Below are 18020 nucleotides of genomic sequence, written 5' to 3' on the forward strand. Positions count from 1 at the left end.
GATGAAAATTCTCGAGGAAACAAACATGAGTTCATGTAATATGACTCACATACCGATGGATATAAATGTGAACTTGTCCAAGTCATCTAAAGAGAAGACCGTCGATGAGAAGAGTTATAGAAGGAACATTGGATGCTTGCGATATCTGCTTCATACGCGTCCTGACTTGTCTTATTCAGTAGGAGTTCTCAGCAGGTACATGGCGGAACCCAAGGAGTCTCATGCCGCGGCTCTGAAACAGGTTTTAAGGTACTTACGTGGAACCTGCTCCCTAGGACTCCGGTTTAAACGTAGCACGAACTTGAATGTGATAGGCTATAGTGATGCCTCACACAACGTCGATGCCGATGATGGGAAGAGCACCACTGGTCATGTGTTCTATCTTGGTGAAAGCCCTATAACCTGGTGCTCGCAGAAACAAGAAATCGTTGCATTATCTTCATGTGAAGCTGAATTTATGGCTGCTACGGAAGCTGCGAAGCAAGCAATTTGGCTTCAAGAGTTGTTTAGTGAAGTTGTCGGAGAAGACTGCAAACGGGTGACAATAAGAGTTGATAATAAATCTGCAATTGCCTTGACAAGAAACCCGGTGTTTCATGGGCGAAGCAAACATATACACAGAAGATTCCACTTCATAAGATAATGCGTTGAGAATGATCAAGTAGAAGTCGAACATGTTCCAGGAACTGAGCAACGAGCTGATATACTTACCAAGTCTCTTGGTAGAACTAAGTTTGACGAAATGAGGATTCTTGTTGGTGTTCATGACGTGTGCAAGAATGAGTTCAAGCTTAGGAGGGAGAATGTTGGTGTCAGCTTGAAGATAGCTTGAAGAAGAAGTTATCCTAATCCCATCAAGATTTGAATATCTATTAGGATTAGGAAATATTGTTTTGTGTTTATCCTATTGAGATTAGAAACAATATAGTCATATATATACTGATGCATATTGAGATGCATATGTGTGACTTTTGATATTGTGATTTGTGAGTTGTGAGTTTGATTAATAAGAGAAGGACTTCTTATTAAAGCTTTGATTGTGTGATTCTATAGAAACTACGATTTTGCCACTTTATTGAAAAACAAAAAAAAACATTAAATCGCGCAGTTCAAGTAGGATAGGGTAAAAAATCCAAATCCGAAAAACTGAACTGAATCCGATTCGAATAAATTAATACAGAGTCCGAACCGAAACTGATTAAATATACGAACGGGTTCAAAATTTTGGGTATCTAGAGAACCGAAATCGAAACCAACCCGAACGGAAGTATTTCAGATATTTGAATGTATCTAAAATATATTTATATACCTAGATATATTAATTATTTTTAGATTTAATGCATATTAAAAACATCCAACTTATATAAGATAGTTTTAAGTCATCCAAAATACTTAAAAATATATACAAATAGTCAAAAATAAATATTAAAATAGCTAAAATATACATAAAACATCTATTGATTCTTTATCTAAATATTCAAACCAAACCAATTTATATGTTAATTTAAAATATATACAAATGCATTTGAAATTAAGAAAACTATTCAAAACTAATCTCTGTTTAATTCCCAATTAATCTCCGGAATTTTAGTTAACTCGCGCGGAGCCCCTCTACTCAATCGGGTAAGAAAAGCGGAAAAGGGCATTGCATCGGTTGGCGCGAAAATAGAGAAGAAAGAAACCCTAATTTATGGAAGGAACCGGTTGCTCTTTCCTAAATTAAACCCATTTTTCCTTTTCCATTCTCTTCTCGATACCCCCAACCATGACGATACTCCGATCTCGCGAAATACCATCGGTCTCCGGCAAGCCACGCCCCAAACGACAATCCTCCGACATCATCCAGCCGTCGACTCCCGCTCGGAAACAAGAGCCCAGTGCTCCCTCACTCGACCGATCGAGTCCACCCACTAACACTTTCCGGAGGCGAAGAAGTCCTCGTCTTGAGTCTCTGAATGGGTTTACTGAGAAAGAGGTTAGCACCTTAGTTTGTAGCAAGAGAAAATCGAATGTTGGTGAAAGGTTGCGGTCGGGGAAGAAAGTTGCTAATGGAATCGAAACCAGTGGGAGTGAAATTGATTCTCGAAAGATGGAGGATATAGGAAGAAGTGTGGATTTGGTTGAAGAAACTAATATCGTGAGTAAGGAATTGGACAACAGTGGAGATGATGCACTTGTTAGAAGTGAGGAAAAGGGAAAGACAGTGATGGCTGAAGTGAATGATGTGGAGATGAAATGCGATGAGAAGCCAAGAAAATATACAAGAGAGGAGAAGGCTAAGGGTATTCAGGCCGAGAATCTCTCTCCTCCTATCACCACAGTTGGTGTTGAAGAAATGGATATCATCGACAACTCGATACCTGAAGAAGCCTCTCTAACAGAATCGTCAGTTAATGCACAGAATCAAAATGGAAACGCGTCAAGAAATCAGCAATTTCGTGACTTTGCGGAAAGAAATGCTTCCAGGTTTGCTCGTTTTGATGTTGAAATGGAGGAAGAAGAGGAATCGTCTGACAAAGAGGAGGTTGGGCAACAAGTCGAGGATTGGCCTGGCCCTTTCTCTACCGCCATGAAAATTATGAAGGACCGAGAAGAGAACACGATTGGTGTTCCTTTCTCCTCCGACATAGAAAGATCTTCTTCGCCAATTGTTTGGGCTCCCAGAAGAAGCGACAGTTTCACCTCTCCTCCTCCTCCACGAGCTCCATCTCTGCAAGAACTATCCATGCGAGTTCTTGTCAAGAACGCTGATGCCATCACTTCGCTTGACTATGTTCCAGACTCCCTGAGGGTTCAGCTTTGTCAATTGCTTTGTGATTCGAGGAGGATGGACGTCCACTTTCTTGATCTTCTTGTCCGTGGATCTCCGACAGGGATTTGTGTTCCCGACTGCTCATGGCTGACCGAGGAACAGTTCACCGAATGCTTTAAGAACTGTGACACCAGCAACTTGATGGTACCTCGCTCTCTTACTTGCTAAATGTCTTTTTTCCTATCCAAGACAACATTCTTCTAACTAGTTAATTGGCCTGGCCTCCGTAATAAGGAATTGATTGTAGGTTTTGCCATTGTAACTAAAGTCCAGATTCGCCTCCTTTATTTTTTTTGAAACAGGTTCTTCAACTCGACCAGTGTGGGCGTTGTATGCCAGATTATGTACTACCCTCCACCTTGGCAAGGTCACCAAAAAGCTTGCCGATGCTGTCTTCTCTATCTTTAAGTGGTGCATGCCGGCTTTCCGATGTGGGGCTGCGGGCACTTGTTTCCGTTGCCCCTGCGATTACATCTATCAATCTCAGTCAATGCTCTCTTCTAACATCATCTACCATTGACATGTTATCTGATTCATTGGGGTCAGTTTTAAGGGAACTATATCTCAATGAGTGCCAAAGCATCGACCTGAAGCTTATTCTGACTGCATTAAAAAAGTTCGAGAAGCTGGAGGTATTGTCTCTTGTGGATCTTCCTTCAGTCAGGGGTCGGTTGCTGAGGGAATTTATTACTGCTAGAGGACAAGCCCTGAAACAGCTAACTCTGTCCAACTCTGTGTGCGTTATTGAATTCTCGTTTGATTCGGTCATTCTGAATTCAGCTATTTTACATAATTTTGCTTTGTGAATATGGTGCAGGAAATTAACTGACTCTTCTATAAAAGACATCTCTGAAAACTGTCCTAATTTAAGAGTGCTTGACCTGGCTAACGTATGCAAGCTGACGGATTGTGCTCTCGGTTACCTTGCAAATGGTTGTCAATTTCTGGAAAAATTGATTTTTTGTCGCAACTCTTTCAGGCAAGTCTCATTCGAACGTTTATCTTATACATGATCCTGTGGTTTCTAAGGCTTTGAGAAACTTGGGATGTTACTCCGTTAAAGTACTCAGGCAATATGTTATTCTAGGAGACGTTACCAGTTTTCTCAATTTTCAAACAATACACATATTGTTATGGTCTTTGTGCTGTATGTCAAACTTGACCAGATGCTTCTCTCTTTGTAGCGATGAAGCTGTAGCTGCGTTTGTAGAAACCTCAGGCGGTTCACTGGTGGAACTATCACTAAACAACGTCAAGAAGGTATCTGTCTCTCTCTCTCCCATCATGCCCAACAATCCATAGAGTCATCATGCTTAAGTCGCAATAACACATCTGTGTTATGTTTTCAGGTTGGTCACAACACGGCCTTAGCCCTTGCTAAATTTTCAGAAAAGCTGCAGATTTTGGATGTTTCCTGGTGCAGAGATATGTCCGACAATGCACTAGGCTACATTGTGGATAGCTGTTCATCTCTGAAAGTGTTGAAAGTGTTTGGATGCACTCAGGTAAATAAATATAAAAACATCAAAAGATCCCACCGTCTTCTTCGTAAATGAAAGGAACAGACCTTGACTAGAAAACCGTTTTGTCTTTCTCTTTTGCAGGTTACGAACGCATTCGTTCTAGGTCACTCGAACCCTAATGTTGAGATCTTAGGTTTGAAGATGGATCCCTTCTTGAACCACCTTACAAAGAACCATGCAGATAGCTGAAAAAGCCATAATCTTATCTCTCTGCGTTGTTTGTTTTTGGAGGAGAATAGCAGAGACGGTTTTACTATTGTGTGTCTGAACATGCACCTTTTGGTCTTTATCTAGTATTTAATAAATAGCATCTGTAAGTTTTTGGTTTCGTGATATTTAATCAAATATGCAAACTCCTTTCATAATTCATTAGGTTCAAAGGAGTATGGGTTTTAACTTTCTAAAAGTTATTTTTCGATCAGTCATTTCGGTTTGTTTCGAATTAATAGTACTACGTAAAAGTATAAAGCATTTCTAGATGTTTGTGGTTTCAATCCAAAGCTTAATGTAAATTTATCTACAACAATCGTACATGAAACTTTGAGTTATCACACACATTCCACATTAGACATTACATGATATAGAACCGTATTAACAATCACTTTTCTGCGTTTTGGTTCTATTCTCCCATTCTCAAAACAAAAAGTAAAGAAAGGGAAGAGAGACAACACACATCGTTTCTTCTGAGTTATCTTGTGTACTGGAGCAAGAATGTATCATCTGATGATTCAGACTCTCCCATTTCAACGACCTGGTTCCATAACACAACATTTTTTTTTGGTGTCAAGTCCCCTACATATCAATTTTCAGAGTAATGAATTTGATGTTTTGTTTTACCTCGAAACCAGTCTTCTGGTATAGTTCCTGAGCAACTAAATTGTTTCTATGTACATGAACATATACTTGCTCAACTCCTGCATAACCAAATACATCCTCACATGGTTAAGATAATTCTCTCCAAAACGTTCTAATGGCTTAAGATACCAAATCATGACGCCGTTTTCTTATCTTTTCGGTTTTAACATTGTTATTACCATTCGATCTGGCTGATTCGACAGCGAAACGCAACATGTTGCAAGCAATACCCTGGCGGCGTGCTGATTTGGCAACACATAGATTAGCAATATAACCATACCTATTTGATCCTTCTCGGTTTATGGTGCAGAACAATTGAGACTTCACCTTTTCCTACACGTAATTGTTAACTTATTAGGAGGCGTAAAGGACGAAAAACTGAATACTAAAACGAAAGATATATATATATATACCCCAGGAAAGGTCTCTCCTTGCAAGAAAAAACGAATGTTCAAATCAAGCGTCCCAACCACACTTTTGATAACAGAACGTTTAATGTGCTTCTCTTCCTTCTTTACCTGAAGAATACAAACAACAATAGCTGCTGATAAATTAAAAGAAGTCTTGACAAAGAAAAGAAGTGGAACAATTCTTTGTAAAATGTGCGGATGAATACAAGCATAGTGTATGAGTAAAACAGAGTTATACCGCAACGATACAGGAACATTTCTGGCCTTGGAGCCCTTTACATCTTCTTTTTATTGCATTGAACTCCTGAAAAAGTAATCGATTGAAGAAACGCTCCTCCCAGTTAAGGAAAAAGAGAGAGAAAGAAAAAAAAATCAATAACCTGCTCTGCAAATTTCCTTTTGAAGTTGTCAACATACCTGAACATTTTTTAATCAGACATCAACGCAAAATCTTGTAAACTATTACTACAGTCAATAATGAGATCATATCTTGGCTTGACCTTTCATTGGCACGATCTTCCCAGTGACTCTCTGCACGTAGCCACGCTGCTGTCTAATCACAAACTGGAACCAAGTCAATCTCGAGAAGAAGATGGGTTCGGAATCAAGAATTGTGTTACTCACCCAGTATTCTTCATCAAGAATGGCTTCTCGTGCTACGAATTTACCAAAATCCAATCGATCTTGCTGGAAAAGCTCATGCTCGGGAGGCTGCAAACGGTCGAATCTCAAACCCTCAGACCTTAATTGATCAACTTGAGGAATCTTAACAGAGAGTTCATCCTTCTTAGTCGTATCAGAAGATCTCGAATTGATCATCCTGAGTTGATCAAAATTAATCGAATCACAACCTCTCAAGGAAAAATAAAAAAAAGAACAAGTGGTGGACTCACATTCGCCATGGAGGAATAGTTCTCCTATATCGCTGCCGAGAAATTCGCGAGCGATTGTGCGTGATTCTAAGCAGCTCTGTCCGATGGATTGAAATCGTCGACATCGCAGCCGCCGAGAAAAATATTCTCCGTGTCGCAAGCAATTTGACCTTAGAATTTGGAAAAAAGAAAAGAAAAATTCTCCGAGAGAAATGTTGGATGAAAGGATAAACACGATAAGGACAAAATCGTCAATTGAGACTCGCCACATTTTACCTCAAGAAGAGGGTGTAGTGCTGGGAATATGAATCATTATCCGCGGGTCCTGCTCCATTTGACTCGCTGTAGGACGGGTGCGGATCGAGTGATTTGAAAATTTTGGTTTGCAGTTGCGGATGCGGGTTGAGTGATTTTTATGCGGAGCGGGTGTGGATCAGCCAAAATTCAGTGCGGGTATCCGCCAACCCGCAAAAACTAAAAAAAAAAGATTTTTTTTTTTAAATATTATTTTTTAATGGAAAATTTTTAAAAAATAATTTAATTTTAATTATAAATAGATTAATATTTATTATTTTTAATAAAAATTATTTAAAATATTAAATTTTATTGTTATTTTTAATAAAAAAAATATTTAAATATTAAATTTTATTGTTATTTTTAATAAAAAATATTTAAATTAATAATTTTTAATATTATTAATATTATCCGCGGGTCTAGCGGATCACCCGCGGATTTAAGCGGGGCGGGTGCGGATTTCATATTTTCTTCTTGCGGGTCAAGCGGGTCAAATTTTTTGAGTAAAAAAATCAGTTTACTCGCGGGTTGGCGGGTCAGCGGGGCGGGTTTGACCCGCAACCCAGCTCTGGGTGGCGCCTAAAATCAGAACTGGTGAATCCAACGGTCAATATTGTGGAACGTGGCGAACTGGGAAGAACACATTAATTGGACTGTGCGGTTAAGAGCTTACTTATCTATCTTATTTCTGTTTTAACGTCTAAACAGTTTTTTTTTGGATAGAATGTAAAATTAATTCAAACCCAAAAAAAAAGCTTGTTATAATCATCATATATAATTTCATTCGTGTTTCGTATATATTTATTATTCAATTATCAATACAATACTAAAATGGGGATAATCTCAACTCTCAGCTATGCCACATCATCAAAAATATTCAACCAATCAATTTTTATATTTTTTGCCACATGAGTAATAGAACCTAAGTTTCTTCTTTACGAATGAATCGGTGGAGCTCTTTTAATTCCGTTGAAACTAATCGTCTGTTCACCTTTCTCTTTGTCTCATTGTCACCCCTTAATTACAAGTCTGTATATCTTCCTCTTCACTTCGGTTCACAGATTCACTAACCGAAGATAAAGCTTTGAGACTTTCTCTCACACTCTTATAATTGGATCATACATGATGGTCTGTGGAAGGGATGCTTCGAAGAAGACGGTACGCCTTGCCGGAAACACATGGCAGCACGGTGAGTTCTTGATTTCATCTTAGGTTTTAATCGAATCTTTGCAGTTTGCACTCATGTTTATATATCATTAAAAGGTTTATTCTTTGGAACTTTGACTGATCTCTCTTAGAATCGATCTTTAGTTTTGATCAGTGAGAAGTGCACCGAGTTTTTCTGATGCTGCTATGGGAAGCATTTCACATCGTACTAAGGTCCTTGCAGAAGGAGGATGCAACAAGATTTCCCGACAAGCGTTTAAGAATGTTCTCGAAGAACATCTTTAAAACTCTTTTCAATGTTACATGTCAACCTCTGTGAGTGATTAGCTATTTTCTGAACATGTTTCAGGTTTCCGTACGACGCCAGAAGTTTACCGGAGAGATTTGTCATGGCGAGACCTTTAATGACTAGATTCACAATCACCAGGGAGAGAATTGCTGGTGAAACAAAAAAAAATCAAGCTTTAACAAGTGTCTGATTTCGTTAGGGATCAAACCTGTGAGTTTCACAGATGTTAAGAGTGAAGTAATAGACTTTAGCTTCTGGGGATGAATTTTCAGTAACAGAGCTTGATATATATTCCATGACATGTAGTTGTATCTCCGAGAATTGACATGTAACATTGCATCATTGTTAAGGATTTGTCTCTACAATGTTCCTGAAAGGTAAAGCCTCTCCGGAGATGTTTACCTGAGTTTTCTGTGAGTGGAGAGCCTGACCTTCTTTATCTATATGTAGAAACATGGGATGAAGGAGTTTAGGAAAAGAAAGAAGAAAAAACAAAAATTTGTTATGTGGGTATCTTCATATGAGTCATGAGTCTCTTACACATGTTTTTTAAATGAAATTGTGAATTGGTTTACGTTTCTCTCTCAGGTTGAACATTTGGCGAGGGAAGAGAATACAATGGGTGGTTATGAGCTCTCTGGTCTATTCCTTACTTATGGTTTTACGGAGGTGCAGCTTATATATCGACAGTCATATTCAGTCCTATCATTGTTGTTAAGGTATATGTTTCAGGTTCTGCAATTCCTGTTATCTAATATATGATGAAAATGGTATTGTAACTGCAATTCCTGTTATCTAATATATGATGAAAATGGTATTGTAACTGCAATTCCTGTTAATTTTTACATGTAATTTGTTTAACCACACATGTGTTAATGCACCTTCAAGTGTATGGGCTCAAGTCGCAGCTTCTAGCTGTTAGTTCAACTTCAAGTGTTGCATTTTCTTATCCACTAGCAACGTTCTTTGGTACTGGTGAGACTTGCGAAGAGGTAATGCACCGTGTTTGGGAATATATATAAAACTCAACAATTTAGATGTGTATATTGAGATACTCTGGTTTTACTTTATTTTCTGGGATTGGATTTGACATTTTTTTTATGTTTAGAGGTTTTTGAATGGCTCTACACAAAATAACTAAACACCCTTTTTTCTACTTCTCAATATGATTACAGGACCCGGAATATCCAATGGCTATTCAGTGTGATGAGAAGCTCTGTCATCCTCTTGGATGTGAAAGCATTCAGCTGTGGGGATAAATGAGATGCTAATGCGCCAAATTTACAAGCAGTCATGTGATCAATAATGATTTTAAACTTCTTTATCCAACTGTCTCAGACTATGATGTTCGATATTATTATATCTTAACTTCTAAAGGTGAGCGACCAATTTCTTTTTGAATCCTAGACTGAGCATTCTTCAGGTTAGTAGTACTCCTTCAAATATTATATTTTATTACTATGATAGGTCTCTAAACATGATTGTACATGTTACTGATTTAGTGAAAATTCGCACTGATTCCTTTACATCCCACGTTTTCTCTTTCTGTGTGATTGCAGAGCTCGACAAAGCTTCACTAAAGTGGAAAGAGATTGAACGGTCTGAAGTAAAAAAGTACTCTCCCATTTTGGACAGTATTTAACGGCTCCACAGATCCCATGTTCTCTAACTGTGAGTGACAATGGACGCTTGGAGAAGACGACGAGCATTTGGACGGATGGACGAGTGAAATTGACGTCACCTCTGTTGTAGTCATAATTATCATCGCCATAGCCACTACTGGAGTGTAAATACAGTGGTTGGAGGAGGATAAGAAAAGGGGTTTAGGGTGTTGGAAGAGTGGCGCTGAAGATGGGTGCGATGGAGAGATATAGGGAGCGACAGAATCTGAAATTGCGGGAGAGAAGAGATGACTCTGTTGTTTTCCTGGACATAAATCTAGATATGGATAAGCTTCACAAGATTTTATGACTCCTTTGATTCGGCTCACTTCTAGAAATGGTTTTAGGGTTTGTTCCACGAAGAACCAACGTAGCAAATTTGCTTAAAACAAAAGAAATGATAAAATATGTTACATGTAAATACAACATGAGTCAGAAAAGTATCATGTAGAAAACCTATATCCTTTTCTAGATTAAGTAACAGATCCAAAACTCCACGAGTATGACCATGTTCATTGGCTTTCACCACTGTGGAGGTTTCCATATCCCCGTTTCCTACGCTGAAGATAAAAAAGAAACCATTTTAGTCAATGAAAAAGAACGCCAGATGCATAATCATAAATGTACCAGTCCATAACCAATGGTTTCTTTCAAATGTTACAAGCAAGCCCGCACCAGAAAGATCTAAACCAGAATATAGAAAGGATATTAAATATTTATTTTGTCAGTCACTCAATCAGGAGAAAAGTTACGAAGAAAAACAATAAGCAAAAAATAGACAAAAAATACAATAAATAGGGATGATGACTACAATGTGTGTATATATATGTTTGTGTAAAATTCTTTGTTGAAATAAATTTGAGATTATTTAGCAATTGCATGGGTGGTTGACATGATAAGTAACAACTAAATTTAGTTTGGTCTTCCAAACCAGCTGAATACTAATTTATGAAGTTATTTAGTTACATAACAACTGAATATGAATGTTTCTAAGGCTTCAATTGGTGACCGTCTAATTGAATAAAAATAAAAAATAAAATAATGAACAAAAATTCGGTTGAAGAAATGAGAAAATTAGAAATATAGGAATTTATGTTCAATTTATTTGTCATCGAAATTTGAAGAGGATTTTTTTCTTAATTTTTTCATCATTGAGGAATGAGAGGAATAGAGTGGAACCCATACGTGTAATTTGACAAAAAAATTTAACATGATTGGTATAGAAATTGAGAAATAAGAATTTCACTATTATTTTGTTTATAAAATGTGGTCACAAATTGAAGCCTAAGTTTATGAAAAGATTTACACAAAAAATTCTAGATTGTATACTATGATATCAAAAAACTATTTTATAAATGCATTTACAACCAAAAAGAAAAAAAAAATAAGACAATAGTAAAGAAAGAAAAGAACATTTATTTAACCAGCGATGATGAGGAGGACGATGCCAAGAAAGAAGAGCATAGGTTCCTCACTTAGTAAGCATGAGTGAGAGATCTTATTTTCTGGCAAAGAAACTTAGCTTATTTCTGAAGAAAAAAAAGTCAGGTTTTTGAGAGAAGCCTAATTTTTTCTTTGGTTTGGTTTTGTTTATGTTTTATTTTCATTTGTATTGTGTTCTAATGAACTACGCCCGGTTTGGAAGACAATACTCTTTTGTACTTTTGGTCATATTTTGACTTAAACTTATTCTCAATCATTAGATGGTTCGATTTGGTATAAAAAAATAACAGATTTAAATCATGAGTTATTTTACTCAGCCATTTCTTGGTCACTTATAAAACATTTTCAATATGTAACCAATGAACTTAATTTCTCAATTGAAATAAACCAAGTAAGAAGCCAATTAATATGTTGGTTTGTACTTCCTTTTGTGGACAGAAGACCTATAAACGTGAACTCAATAATTCTAAAACCATAACAATGGTTAAATCATCTGTAAATTTATCAATCATTTTACATAAAAATAATCGAAATAAAATAGATTTCTGAATATAAGTAAAGTTTAATAATTGTCAGTCCATTTTCCTGACCATACTATATACAACTTCCAATGTAAAGAAAAAACACAATTGTGAGTTTTAACCATTTTGAATTCATTGAAAAACAATGAATACAAAAAATAATTAAGATCTTTCTATTATTTTGTAATTTATGATAAATTCTAATATACATTTACAAATACAAATACAAATATTAAGTTATAAATTTTAAAACCATAGAAGAAAACCCGGGCGTAGCCCGGAACAGTCCCTAGTATTCAATAATGTTACGTAAATAATAGAAAGTAAAAAAAGAAAAATTGCGCTTAAACGAAAGAAGAAAAAGTATACCAGTAAGAGAGGAAGATATTATAAATGTTTAGAAGGGGGCGAAGTAAAATGATCGTATTACAATTTCTTTTATAGGCAGAAAATTCGACTAATAATATTGTAAGTATTAATGGCATGAGCTCCATCTCCATTTCCTTACAAAACCCTCTTGACTTTGAATTAAACGCTCAGGTGCTCCTGCCCGAAAAAAAAATGATCTGAGATACTCCTGCCCGAAACTGACCGGATTTTGAATTTAATATATCTTTAATTAAATCAGAAAATTTATTAAAAGACCACAGAGCCAACATAAACTTACATAATTACAATCCAACCAGGGCCATTTCGCGGACCATCCAGACCCGATCCATAAATTCGGATCTATTTCACCTTAACTTCCGAAACCTTTATATGACTTAGTGTAATTGTAAACTTTGGTATAACTGTGTAGCGTAATAAAACCTGAACAAATAAATATTATCCCAGTTACAAAGTTATGCTAAATTGAACTAAATCGCACATTGAGTACTCCACATTTAGATTGCAATTTATTATTACGTTATTGTTCGGCCACATGTGTTGTTATTGATATATTTAGTGAAGTTCAAATAAAAAGATTAGTTTATAGATATAACTAGAGTAATTACATAATGTTTATAGATAGAACTAGAGAAATAACAGAGCATAACAGCTCATCAACTTAACAACTTAGTAAAACTAGATAAAACTTCTACTAATCTTCAATTGGCCATGTGCGAGCAGTCAAGTGTATTTGGAAGCAGAAGTCAAACGCTGCACAATTCCAGAAACAACGATCGCATTTCCACCATTATCGTGATCCATCTAGGGAGACTTTAAACTCTGGAGGGTCTATGTGGGAACACCAGCAATCACGTGGCACATTAGGATCTATCCTTTCAGCCATAGATAGAAACATGCCAGGTTTATCGTAATCCCAATGGCCTGAGAGTTGCCAACTACAGATGATTTGAAACATCTTATCAACATGTTGACGAGTAAAGGCAGGGTAGTTGTGAACAATTCCCCTCCGATCAACGCTAAAGGCTAAGTTCATCATTCCATCAACATACTGGGCCAACTCGCATCCTCTCTCACCAGCAAAATGGATTTTTTCTCATCCTTCATCAACTAAATGGAGGACGAAGAACTCATACATACCTCTCAAGTATATGGCCTCTGGATTACCCGAACGGTAGCATTTAAGCCTGAATGTTCGAACAGCACTGACCTCGTCTACCCAGTCATTCAGGTAAATGAGATTGGCCGATCTGTAGAAGTGATCTTCTCTTCCAACTTCGTTGAACCCGGGAAAAGCAATCCTTGCAGAACCAAAATCCCGGATATTCATCGTTGCTACCGTAGAGAGAATCTTATGAAGCATTGAAGGAGGGAGAGAATCCATGTCTAAATCTGATAAAAGAAAAAATGTTATTGTGTGAGAGAGATGAGGGAAATTGTAGAGATTCGAAATTGTATGTAATTGTAGAGTGTAATTGTAGAAGTGATAAACCATTTATAGGTGATTTGATGGACTCCTCGAGAAGACATGACTTCTGTGACACGCCTTTTCAATAACAGTCGCGTCTGTTGGAATTGAAACTTTGTAAGACTATAATTTATTAAGATATATCTAACTATATTTAATGAAGTTGAACAGTGGCGTGTCCATTTAAGGTTGATTTGATGAGTATTATTACTTGATTGACTCAGGTTGATTTGATGAGTATTATTACTTGATTGACTCGAGACTCCCCCGAGATTAAACCATTTCTCTCCTCGAGAAAGCATAACTACTTCAACTTATCTAACACGCTTTCTGACTGCAATAGTCGCCTCTCCTGAATTTTAACATACATAAATATGTATAAGTAAGTGAAACTCGTGGAGATCACGTTATGAAACTAAGCAAAACGTAACAATTTAGATTGTATGAAAATTTGAAACTATAAAAAACTTAACGAAATTTAGATATTATATCGTTTTATTTTTTAAAATATGGTCAGTTTCCAGGTTAATTTGATGAGTATTATTACTTGATTGACTCGAGACTCCCCCGAGATTAAACCATTTCTCTCCCCGAGAAAGCATAACTACTTCAACTTATCTAACACGCTTTCTGACTGCAACAGTCGCCTCTCCTGAATTTTAGCATACATAAATATGTATAAGTAAGTGAAACTCGTGGAGATCACGGGCTAAATTTATAAAACTAAGCAAAACGTAACAATTTAGATTGTATGAAAATTTGAAACTATACAAAACTTAACGAAATTTAGATATTATATCGTTTTATTTTTTAAAATATGGTCAGTTTCCAAAATGTATAAGTTAGTGAATATATTTAGAGTTCATATATTTAATGATAGCAACTACCAGTGTAGGAGATAATCAATGAAAAGGATAATATTAATTTTGAGAAAAAACCTGTAATTTAATGAACTATTAGAATCTACTACTCCCATTTTTGCCCGAGGTTGATAGACTCGTGGAACGAACACGACATTTGATAGACTCGTCGAAAGGAAAACACGTCCCCACGACTTCTCTTGTGAAAAAGTCTCTTTTAATAATCATTACACTTCCGAGTATCATTTATACGCTACATCTCTTGCATTTAAGAGAATTCTGCATTTAAACACTCACTGTTACTCCATCTCCTCTCTCATCTCTTCTCTCATCTCTGCGAATACTCCATCTCTTCTCTCATCTCTCAAAAAACACAAGATGGCAGAGTACGATAAGCTTTCCGAGGTTACTTATAACCCGGCGGTCAGGGCTTGGCGTTTCAGAGTGAAACTACACAGGATCTACCCTTTCTATTCCTGTGTTACCAACAGTGGGCCTTACTATAACTATATCCTCGCAGATGAAGATGTAAGTGTATATCATCATCTCTCAATTGTGTAATAAACATGTAACCGTCAGAAATAAAAACTTGATCCTTGTAACATGTAATAAACATGATCTTTGTACTTTATTTTTGTAGGGATACAAGATGGAGATGAACACTTATGGGAATTATAAAAAATTTAGAGGCCTTGAGAAGGAAGAGGAAAGATGGGTGGAAATCTTTGTGGTAGATGGTGAACGGGCCTACCCATGTTTCAAGACAACTAGGTCTCCGTTCAGACTAATTGCTTCGCGCCATACGCAAGTCCGCATCATCGAACCTCTGAACAATCGTCTTTTCTTTGATTTCAAAAGCATCCATGCAATCCCTCGCATGCACTGGCGTGACCTCAAATATCTCATAGGTAAGTGAAACGAACAGATTTAGGAATGGTAATCACAACTGATTTAGGAATGGTTTAGGAATGGTAATCACAACTGATTTAGGAATGGTAATCTCAACAGTCGCATGGCTTGGTTTCAGAACTTTGTATAACTCTGTAGATGTAAGTGAAACTAAGTGAAACGAACTAATTTAGTTGAGTAACACTTATATGGTAGATACAATGGGAGTGGTCTTCAACACGGAAGCCCATCTCGATGCCCCTTCAGGACCAAGGATGGAGTTTTACATAAGGGACAACATGTGAGTATAAAGTAACATATGATCCAAGCAAAATTTATATATATATATATATATATATATATATATATATTGTAACTGACGCACTTTTTCTTTATTCTGAATAGTGACCATCAGATAAGATGTGTGGTGACCGGCACTCAGACAGTTGTCTTCCGGGATGGTCTTGATGACATGAGTGGTGGGGGTCGTAGACAGGTGATTGTGGTCCTTAAGATGTGGAGAGTCTGTGAATCTACGAGTAAGTGTTGTTTCTGTGTCTAGTTTTAAATGTGATAGTTGAGTAGAACTTTTGCTAAAATCAAGACCATGCAGATTATTTTGGTCCTGATGATATATGGCTTCAGACCGAAGGTGGATTTGCAGACTTCAGGTTCAATCCGCGTTTGCCAGAAGTCGAGGAATTCAGGCAGTCTGTACTAAACAGCGACCCTTATGTTCAGAAATATAGGGTTGAAGGTCTCGTGTAAATGTTTAATGTCGGTGAAACTTTGTTTAAATATTGGTACAACTATGTGTTAATGTTGGTGAAACTATCTGTATTGTCGGTACAACTTTGTTCACTCTATTGTTCAATTTTCCAACTTTATAGTTTCACTTAGTCAATTTTCCAACTTTTCGTGACACTTAATCTCACCTGTTTCAACTTTTGGTTTCACTTAATCTCACTTGTTTCAACTTTTGGTTTCACTTAATCCTTGTTCCAACTTCTGGCTTAACTTAATCCTCTGTTCGACTTTTTCGTATAAATATGTCAGATATTGTGTTAGTTTCACTTTCTTAATTGTCTAACATACTAAAAATAATAGAAACTTTTTCGATATATCAAACTACATGGTTGTTCAATTTCGCATAACTTAGAAAAACATAGCTTAGCAATAACAGTTAGTTATAGGAATTGGAATTCTCTTAGGAATTTCAATTACTTTTTGTACATCATAATTCCTACAACTAAAACGATGGTAAGAAGAACACAACCTCCTGAAATCTTTATCATCGGCATCTTTTTGGGACCTTCGCGGATATCTCCTTCATTCATTATTGTTGCTTTGAGACTCTGAACTTCTCCTTCGAGCATTCGAACTTGGTAGTTCAGCTGTTGTATCTCATCGGTGAAGGCTTCGTCAACCCATTTGAAGACATGATTGTCGTTCTCGAGCTACAACATGATTTTTTTTCAAAACGAGTAAGCGTGATTCATAAGCGTTCGATATATAAACAACAAACGGATGTACCCTTTGTGAAGCCGCAAAGAGACACCGATAATACCGGCGATATGGGTTTGGATTGCTTCTGGAGATGATCTCGGTGACGCCCACCCCGCACCAACACCTACTAGGTATCCCCGGAGTTCGTATCCGTCTCCGACCACCGGTCGTGGAAGATGAAGCGGCGGACATCTCGGTTTTTGGGAGGGGAGGGAGTGACGAGGAGAGAGAGGAGAAAGATTAGGGAAGAGAGAGAAAATGAAGATAGCAAATGGGGAAAACCTAAAAAAAGGGTCTTTAATACTTCGATTGAACGATTGGGAAAAGCTGGGAAATTAGAAATTCGAAAAGCTGGGCGGAAAAATTAAGAATCCCACGGTTTTTTCTGTTGTAAGTTTCACCAAGTACTCAGTTTTACAGAAAGCGTCAAAGTTTCACTTTTTAATTATTTCTATTTATCTTAGTTATACTCGACTTGAATTAATGATTTTGTGGTTATACCAATGCAATTATGTTTCCTGAGTTCATTTCTCATACGATCATGTACATATAAACTTGATTTCGTGCCATAAAGAGTTATCAAATCTAACGAGGTCAGTTTCAGCGATAAAGCTATGACAACACATTGTAATTCCTATATGATTGCTACCAAGCAATGAGATAGAATTTTAAGAATTTTAACAATTCTGATTAAATCATAATTAACATAGCACTAATAATAAACTACAATCGTATTACTTCCATGACTTATAAAATTAAATTACAAAGTTTAGAATTTACAATCATATTATTCAATTTACATAACGTAGATATACCAGTTTCACTTAGTTATACAACACACAAATAAAATTTATTTTACCTCACAACGTTCTCATACGATAAAAACACCAAAACCGAAAGTGAAAGGCAAACACCAAAACCAAAAGTGAAAGGCAAACACCAAAACCGAAAGTGAAAGGCTTACAACCTAATCCACATCAAAACTGAAACCGAAAGGTTTACAACCTACTCTTCTTATGTTTCTTGTGGGGATGTTCATCGTGCTCCAAACCTCTGCCCACATT

At 36.7% G+C, this 18020-nt stretch overlaps 3 protein-coding genes across 4 annotated transcripts; 1 reads left to right on the plus strand and 2 right to left on the minus strand.

Annotated features, from left to right (window-relative positions):
• The first annotated feature begins 1609 nt into the window (after positions 1-1609).
• Positions 1610-4700, plus strand: LOC106357748. The gene is made up of 6 exons (XM_013873107.3): positions 1610-2956; positions 3115-3548; positions 3630-3791; positions 3997-4072; positions 4162-4317; positions 4417-4700. Exons 1-6 carry the CDS (start codon positions 1766-1768, stop codon positions 4522-4524), a joined length of 2127 nt encoding a protein of 708 aa, XP_013728561.2. The 5' UTR covers positions 1610-1765; the 3' UTR covers positions 4525-4700.
• A 95-nt stretch (positions 4701-4795) lies between these two features.
• On the minus strand, positions 4796-6752 carry LOC106432267. 2 transcript variants are annotated; one of them, XM_013873111.3, is made up of 9 exons: positions 6494-6751; positions 6225-6420; positions 6101-6153; positions 5981-6017; positions 5839-5904; positions 5604-5708; positions 5370-5523; positions 5173-5249; positions 4796-5086 (listed from the first exon to the last, which is right to left on the minus strand). In XM_013873111.3, exons 1-9 carry the CDS (start codon positions 6595-6597, stop codon positions 5024-5026), a joined length of 855 nt encoding a protein of 284 aa, XP_013728565.2. In that variant the 5' UTR covers positions 6598-6751; the 3' UTR covers positions 4796-5023. The 2 variants fall into 2 exon arrangements, with proteins under 2 accessions (XP_013728565.2, XP_048593163.1); XM_048737206.1 differs by having other exon boundaries at positions 5839-6017; positions 6101-6164; positions 6494-6752.
• Positions 6753-16670: 9918 nt separating this feature from the next.
• Positions 16671-17148, minus strand: LOC106355009 (uncharacterized protein At4g04775-like). Its single transcript, XM_013795035.2, has 2 exons — positions 16984-17148; positions 16671-16907 (listed from the first exon to the last, which is right to left on the minus strand). Exons 1-2 carry the CDS (start codon positions 17146-17148, stop codon positions 16671-16673), a joined length of 402 nt encoding a protein of 133 aa, XP_013650489.2.
• Positions 17149-18020: the final 872 nt, after the last annotated feature.

Source organism: Brassica napus, chromosome A7 (assembly GCF_020379485.1).
Source record: "Brassica napus cultivar Da-Ae chromosome A7, Da-Ae, whole genome shotgun sequence".
NCBI classification, from domain to species: domain Eukaryota; kingdom Viridiplantae; phylum Streptophyta; class Magnoliopsida; order Brassicales; family Brassicaceae; genus Brassica; species Brassica napus.

What these genes read in the sequence shown, in the direction of transcription:
- LOC106357748 (XM_013873107.3), top strand. Translation starts at nt 1,766, where the DNA reads ATGACGATACTCCGATCTCGCGAAATACCATCGGTCTCCGGCAAGCCA. An exon ending in CTAACTCTGTCCAACTCTGT is followed by an intron (nt 3,549 to 3,629) that starts GTGCGTTATTGA and finishes AATATGGTGCAG; the next exon opens with GAAATTAACTGACTCTTCTA. An exon ending in AAGTGTTTGGATGCACTCAG is followed by an intron (nt 4,318 to 4,416) that starts GTAAATAAATAT and finishes TCTCTTTTGCAG; the next exon opens with GTTACGAACGCATTCGTTCT.
- LOC106432267 (XM_048737206.1), bottom strand. Translation starts at nt 6,597, where the DNA reads ATGTCGACGATTTCAATCCATCGGACAGAGCTGCTTAGAATCACGCAC. An exon ending in CGAATCAGCCAGATCGAATG is followed by an intron (nt 5,250 to 5,369) that starts GTAATAACAATG and finishes TTGGTTATGCAG; the next exon opens with GAGTTGAGCAAGTATATGTT. An exon ending in ACCAGAAGACTGGTTTCGAG is followed by an intron (nt 5,087 to 5,172) that starts GTAAAACAAAAC and finishes TTATGGAACCAG; the next exon opens with GTCGTTGAAATGGGAGAGTC.
- LOC106355009 (XM_013795035.2), bottom strand. Translation starts at nt 17,148, where the DNA reads ATGTCCGCCGCTTCATCTTCCACGACCGGTGGTCGGAGACGGATACGA. An exon ending in TCTTTGCGGCTTCACAAAGG is followed by an intron (nt 16,908 to 16,983) that starts GTACATCCGTTT and finishes ATCATGTTGTAG; the next exon opens with CTCGAGAACGACAATCATGT.